We start from the raw sequence: 7,363 nt of genomic DNA, 5'->3' as shown, positions 1-7,363 counted from the left end.
CGCAAGGGGACCTGCACCACTAAAGAGACATAACACAGTAATGCTTGTTTGATTTTGCCACAGTTTAAACCACCAGGGCAGGATTACTCCATTTCCCGCCACAAAATACCCTTGTCTCATGGTTTAAATCAAGGATAAGTTAATTAAGGGGTTTTGTCATTCCTTTTGATGGGGCCAAAGAGGGAGATTAAAGTAGGCTTGGTTTACACAGGGATTCTTTCTTCCAATGTCTCCACAATGCAGCTGGTGATGGTTTTCTCTAGGGAGATGTTTCCCTCTATGTTTTCCATAAGTAAAAACTAGCATGGGGTTTGGGTAGGGTAAGATATGACATCTACCTAAAGCAGATCTTTGATAGAGCATGCACAGGCACCTTGGCCGTCAGTCCATGGTCAATGCCAAGTCCATTCACAGAAAAATCGAAACGATGTCCACGAGGGATATAACAATGTGTAGCCAATGCTCAGACCAAGATCTAGTCCTCAGAACTTCAATGGAGTTCAATCCATTGGTGTCATTCCTGAGCTTGAGTTTATTTAAATCAAGCAAAAACTAAATATGAACTCCTTCAAAAAACATTTAGATTTTAGATGACTTTGCCCTAAGGCAAATTAAGAACCTTCTCTTTTTTACAGTCCTAGTACTTGAAAGCCTTCAGATGTCAGCAAGCTCAACACATCCTTCCTGACCCAAAAAGGGCTGACAGCTTACTCTGACAAAAGAAAACTCTTACTTCCAAGATTAGTAGTTTTTTGTCAAATAATTGATTTTGGTTTTTGTATTCAAAACTCAAAGATATCGCCATCACTTAAGCAGTCAATAAATTGTTAAATTCCAATAATTTTCCAGGTTCAGAAAAACTTACATTAAAGTACTGAAATTCTGACAACGTTGATACACTGTGAGAAACTCATATTTTGAGATCAGGTCCCCTCTGTCCATATAATCATATTAATTTATGATTTAAAAGGCAAAACCGATCAGAACTCCTACTCTGAGACTCTTTATAGAGGCCCTGGAGTGTTTTTGGTGCCTGCCTCTGTTCAACATGACTGAGGGAAATGCCACTTCATCTTCAGAATGGGGATAATTGTCCTGAATCAGCTCTTGTGTGTTTTGGCTGCACATGTCTGTCTCTATTGCCATCTTGTTGTACTTTTATGGAAGAAATTGACTATTTAACCCCTCCTTCTAAGAGGCGGAAAAAAGTCACAGGATTTTCTGAACTGTGGGCAATTTGATATAAAGGGACCATGCCATGGCTTTAAAAGGGTATGCTGAAATGTCAGAGCAAATATTAACTCACACAGCACTACATTGTCTTTCTTTGTGGAGCTGGGAAATAGAATTTAAAAACCCAATAGTTAATCATCAATGATACATTACTTTGTCTCACAAATTCTATTTTTTTTTAAAAAGGAAATGTGAAAGTAGAGGCACTGCAATCACAAAGCAAGACAATGGATATGAAAGAACATACATTCCCCAGATAAATACTTTTCCTTAATTTATTTCAATTCGAAATATTTACAAGGAACAAAAGCTGTCACTTTTTAATAATTATATATATATATATATATATATATATATATATATATATATATATATATATATATATATATATATATATCACACACACACATATACATATATATATATATATATATATATATATATTACACATACATACACACACACAGTACCAGTCAAAAGTACATACATACACACACACAGTACCAGTCAAAAGTTTTGACACACCTACTCATTCCAGGGATTTTCTTCATTTTTTACATTGTAGAATAATAGTGAAGACATCAAAACTATGAAATAACACATATGGAATCATGTAGTAATCAAAAAAGTGTTAAACAAATCAAATATATTTTAGATTCTTCAAAGTAGCCACCCTTTGCATTGATGACAGCTTTGCACACTCTTGGCATTCTCTCAACCAGCTTCATGAGATAGTCACCTGGAATGCATTTCAATTAACATGTGTGCCTTGTTAAAAGTTAATTTGTGACATTTCATTCCTTCTTAATGCGTTTGAGCCAATCAGTTGTGTTTTGACAAGGTAGGGGTGGTATACCAAAGATAGCCCTATTTGGTAAAAGACCAAGTCCATATTATAGCAAGAACAGCTCAAATAAGCAAAGAGAAATGACAGACCATCATTACTTTAAGACATGAAGGTCAGCCATTCCGGAAAATTTCAAGAACTTTGAAAGTTTCTTCTAGTGCAGTCGCAAAAACTATCAAGCTCTATGATGAAACTGACTCTCACGAGGACTGCAACAGGAAAGGAAGACCCAGAGTTACCTCTGCTGCAGAGAATAAGTTCATTAGAGTTAACTTCACCTCAGATTGCAGCCCAAAGAAATCCTTCACAGAGTTCAAGTAACATATACTATGCCAAGAGTGTGCAAAGCTGTCATCAAGGCAAAGGGTGGTTACTTTGAAGAATCTAAAATCTAAAATATATTTTTGGTTACTACATGATTCCATGTGTGTTATTTCATAGTTTTGATGTATTCACTATTTCTACAATGTAGAAATAGTAAAAATAAAGAAAAACCCTGGAATAGGTGTGTCCAAACTTTTGACTAGTACTGTATATATATTTGATTTCATATTTTTCATGACAATTACAAAACATTTAGTTAATACAGGGTACATAATGATTAGTAATTTAAAGTAATATAATCTAAAGTAATGTAAAACCAAATTTACACATGAGCACAACTCTCAAACATTTTTTGTAGAGGATCAACCACCAATTGCTTTGTTTAATGAATTTCTGTTAGTCTCTGTATCTGAAATCCTTTCTATTGCATTGCAGTCATGACAAGGATGAACGAAACCCCATCTAGTCTGTAACTCTCTCTCCCTCTCCGCCCAGATCTCATCCATCACACTGGTATAAACAACATTAGTCTCAGTGTGTATTCAACAGGAGCCTAAGCTTCAGATAACACTAAGCCTTCCATATTCATTTGCATTTTAAAATGGGCAGATATCAAATACATCCAGACAACTAATAAACCAAGATTCCCCATCAAACACATAAATTAAGGAAGGCTTTTTGAAGAGCTTCCCTGTAAATGGTTACATCACCAGTGGCTGGTGGCCAACAGTGGAAGGAGTGCTCGGTCAGAGGTCAAAGATGAACACTAAGTCTGCAGATTCCTTTGTCAGAAATATACTTTCTTCGATTTCCAAAATATAGGAAATCCAACTTTAGATGGAGTTAACATTTTGGAATGATGAGCATGCCTTTTTGTTATTTCATCACAGATTTATGGCTAAATTCAATCAAACATGCACTAAAAACACATTGTTCCGGCACTGCGCTGTAGGGCAGGAAATGGAGACAAGTTATCTGTATCAGGCTGTGTTGACAGAACACAGAAAAATATAAATCAAATAAAACCATTGAGTTGATCTGCCAACACATTTTGCCATGTGCAATCAAACATGTTCAACACGTGTCTGGGATCATTCAGAAACAGCATTCTTTCTTTCCATGCATCTAGAAAGCATGTTTGAGTTAATATGCCTTTGAGTTTGTTTGACACTAATGTGCATTTTTGCAAAACAAAAAGGATGTTGTTTTTGATTGAATAGTGCCATATGTTACATTACATTACAGTGTAATTAAGAACCTATGAACTAATCAAATGTATAAATAGATTCCAGCTGATTTCTCTTGGTCCTCTTCAGCAAACACATACCATTACTTTACAAAGTGAAGCATCACAATTTCCTGCCAACCCAACAGAATTTTGGCAACAACAAATACATATTTATATGATTGGTGGTCCAATAAAGATATAACGCAATATGCAAATCAATACAATTAGAATTAATAATCGTATCAAAGTTTTGGTCCTTATGCATTACTTAGCTATACAGTATATTGAAATAAAAACGAATTTTAAAATTTAAAATCGGGAAAGAAAACAGACAGAACAAAGTTTGGGGTCCAATGTCAAAATACAAGTCAATTTTGGGATTTTCATAAAAACTATGTGGTTGTTGAAGCCTACCTGATATCTCTGTAACTATAAGGCAGTGATGGTACTGTAGGGGCTATAATCACACGTTATAGCATAGGGAACTAGTTTAGTGCTTAAAGAGCTTTGACAATGATTTGGACAAATATCTTCATTCTTTCATTTCACTACCAGATGTCATCACTCCTTAAAAGTTTTACATTAATTTAGGTAACATAAACCGATAATATCATTATCCAATTAATATTTCGATGACAATTTCTTTAAATCACGGTCGCACTGTCATGCTGCTTGGAGCGTATTTGAAACTAGCTCCATGTTTGCAAATCTTTGCGGATCCATTCAAAGATCATACCAGCCACTTCCTTTCCTGCGTCCAAGACGAAGGCATGACGAATTCCTCGACTACACAGTCTGATGTCTCCCTCTGGAAACTTCCTCTTGATCTCCTGATAATACTGCACAGGGCACCAGTGGTCAGTGGCTCCATAGTAAAACACAAGCTGAACAGAGGAATGACAAAATATCCATAACTAACACTTTTCATTACGAATTTACAACTCCATTTGATCTGTGGATACACTTGGCACTGGAAGATTCAAAGGTTTTCATTCACTTATTTTAGTTCTCCTTTTTAACCGACAATAGATGAAGTCCAAAGACTGTCAACCAGTGCAGATCCATCGCCTCCGCCCATCCTCTGTGAGGATGGGGATTCTGGTTAATATCACAGAGAGAGAAGGAGTACACTAGCGAGAACGCATACACGCATGCACACACACTGAAGGGGATACACATTATTCTCATTATTCTTCATGAAAAAATGGATAACAATAAAGTGGGAGAGGGAGAGAGAGAGAGAGAGAGAGAGAGAACGTTGGGCTCAATTCAGAATTTTGGAATTGACTCGCACTCACCTCATGAGTTGAAATCCAATTGAATTGGCCACACCACATGGGATGTAGAATTTTAAGTTGAGTGAAAGGAAGTAGAATTTAATTCAGTGCAATTCAAAGAAATTCTACTCAGTCATAAAACATGAGTTTCATTGAATCTGACAGGTCACACTTCCAGATAGCAAAGAATACATCACTTTTCTCTGGAAACAAGGTTCATAATACTCCTTTAGCCTTAGTGCTAAATAATTGTTTGGCTTCTTTTTGAAGGGTCCGTGCTATTTCCCTGAATTCAATTATATTTCCTTTAACAAAAACATAAATTCAAATTCAGTTCAAATACAAGAATTGAATTAGAATATGTGAGGCATCCTCAATTTAATTCTGATTTAAGCCCAACCCTGATAGAGAGATTGGAAGGGGGATCCTTACAGTGACACCTTCTATTATAATCTGACCACGCCCTCTGCACATCAACTATGAAGCAAGAGTTTATCTCCCTTTGATCAGCTTGAATGTGACACTCACCTCTCCACTCTCTTTGAAAAGGAAGAAAATAAGTATCTGCCATTTAATGTCTGGCTTTTGTCTTTACTGTGTATGTGTGTGTGTTCGAAAGAGAGAGTGTATGTGTGAGAACGTTATAGCTACAGAGAGTGTAACCCATAAAATATTCACATCTGCCAACAAGGAAACGTTAAAACGTGAGGGTATATGAACAGCAGATTTATGAGGCTAATAAAATGGATCAACTGAGACATCTCTTAACTGCAGTTTGTAAGTGTTCCACTGCATTTGGCCAAGAGTCCTCAGGAGTTCAACACCTCCCTGTGAATAGGTAACGGGAAGGTAAATGGATGGTGTGTAGGAGGATATGTTGCAGGTCCTCCAGTAGTTTAAATGAGTCAGAGAGGGTCTAACACTTTGAAGGACTGGCACATGGGAGAACTTCTGTCACTGTGTTTCAAACAACACCTTATATTAACATGCTGACTAGACCGGGCATGTGCGTGCATCCGCATGTGCCATTAGGCGCATTTTGATTTTGTCCATCCCCAACAGACGTGATCAGGACACGCATGTTGAAATATCAAAATGAACTCTGAACAAACTATATTAATTTGGGGAGAGGTGGAAACACATGAAACATTAATGGACATTTAGCTAGCTAGTTTGCTGTTGCTAGCTAATTTGTCCTGGGATATAAACATTGGGTTGTTATTTCACCTGAAATGCACAAGCTCCTTTTTTTTTTTGTAGAATCTTTTCCCATTTTGAGTCACAAAAAATGGTGAGTTCTCTACTCCAACTAATAATCCACAGATAAAAGGGGAAACCTAGTTAGCTTCTAGTAATCTCTTCTCATTCAGTCTTCTTATTCTTCTGTGGACTTTATATGGCGGTTAGCCACCACCTTTGACTGGAGTGTGGACCTCATTTCATCTTTCAATCACCCATTTGGGTGGGTATATGCTCCTAAAATCCAATGAGGAGATGGGAGAGGTGGGGTTTCGCAGGGCGTCAAGCATTAAACATAAAACCACGTTTTTTTAGCGCCGGGCTATGCAGATGCTTGTTGGCGTGCGAGCAATTTGGATGAAATGTATGAATAACATGTATGTGTACATTTATTTCGCAACGCTCGCGCACGCACAGCTCACACACGCAATGCAGGTGGTGTGGTCAGCATGTAACATGTCAGTCCATTTCTCAATATGTCCACCAGAGATGGTTTGTTTTACCGTCTGTATTCACCCTGTATCTATGGGTAAACTTTATCAAGCCAATATCGGGATGGAGTTATAGTGCATTCTTCAGACCCCTTCACTTTTTCCACATTTTGTTACGTTGCAGCCTTATTCTAAAATGGATTCAAAATCTTATTATTATAATTTTTTTTACATTTTAGCAAATGTATTAAAAATAAAAACGGAAATATCACATTTACATAAGTATTCAGACTCTTTACTCAGTACTTTGTTGAAGCACCTTTGGCAGCGATTACAGCCTCGAATCTTCTTGGGTATGATGCTACAAGCTTGGCACACCTGTATTTGGGGAGTTTCTCTCATTTTTCTCTGCAGATTCTCTCAAGCTCTGTCAGGTTGGATGGAGAGTGTCACTGCATAGCTATTTTCAGGTCTCTCCAGAGATGTTCGATCGGGTTCAAGTCCGGGCTTTGGCTGGCCACTCAAGGACATTCAGAGACTTGTCCCGAAGCCACTCCTATGTTGTCTTGGCTGTGTGCCTAGGGTCTTGTCCTGTTGGAAGGTGAACCTTTGCCCCAGTCGGAGGTCCTGAGAGCTCTGGAGCAGGATTTTATCAAGGATCTCTCTGTACTTTGTGCCATTCTTCTTTTCCTAGATCCTGAATTGTCTCCTAGTCCCTGCTGCTGAAAAACATCATGCTTCACAGTAGGGATGGTATTGGCCAGGTGATGAGTGGTGCCTGGTT

The 7,363-nt window shown here is 37.6% G+C and overlaps 1 protein-coding gene across 2 annotated transcripts in view; it reads right to left on the bottom strand.

Moving 5' to 3' along the window:
- Positions 1 to 2,632: 2,632 nt before the first annotated feature.
- ldah (lipid droplet associated hydrolase) overlaps positions 2,633 to 7,363 on the bottom strand; it is a 68,330-nt gene continuing 63,599 nt past the window's right edge. The window contains exon 7 of one of the 2 annotated variants that reach the window (XM_029729899.1): positions 2,633 to 4,516. In XM_029729899.1, the coding sequence (XP_029585759.1) occupies positions 4,322 to 4,516 (195 nt within the window). In that variant the 3' untranslated portion in view covers positions 2,633 to 4,321. The remainder of the gene's footprint in view (positions 4,517 to 7,363) is intronic. The other variant, XM_029729900.1, reaches the window with a different exon arrangement.

This window comes from Salmo trutta, chromosome 33, assembly GCF_901001165.1.
Source record: "Salmo trutta chromosome 33, fSalTru1.1, whole genome shotgun sequence".
Taxonomy (NCBI): Eukaryota; Metazoa; Chordata; class Actinopteri; order Salmoniformes; family Salmonidae; genus Salmo; species Salmo trutta.
This window is presented reverse-complemented; position numbering and strand designations above follow the sequence as displayed.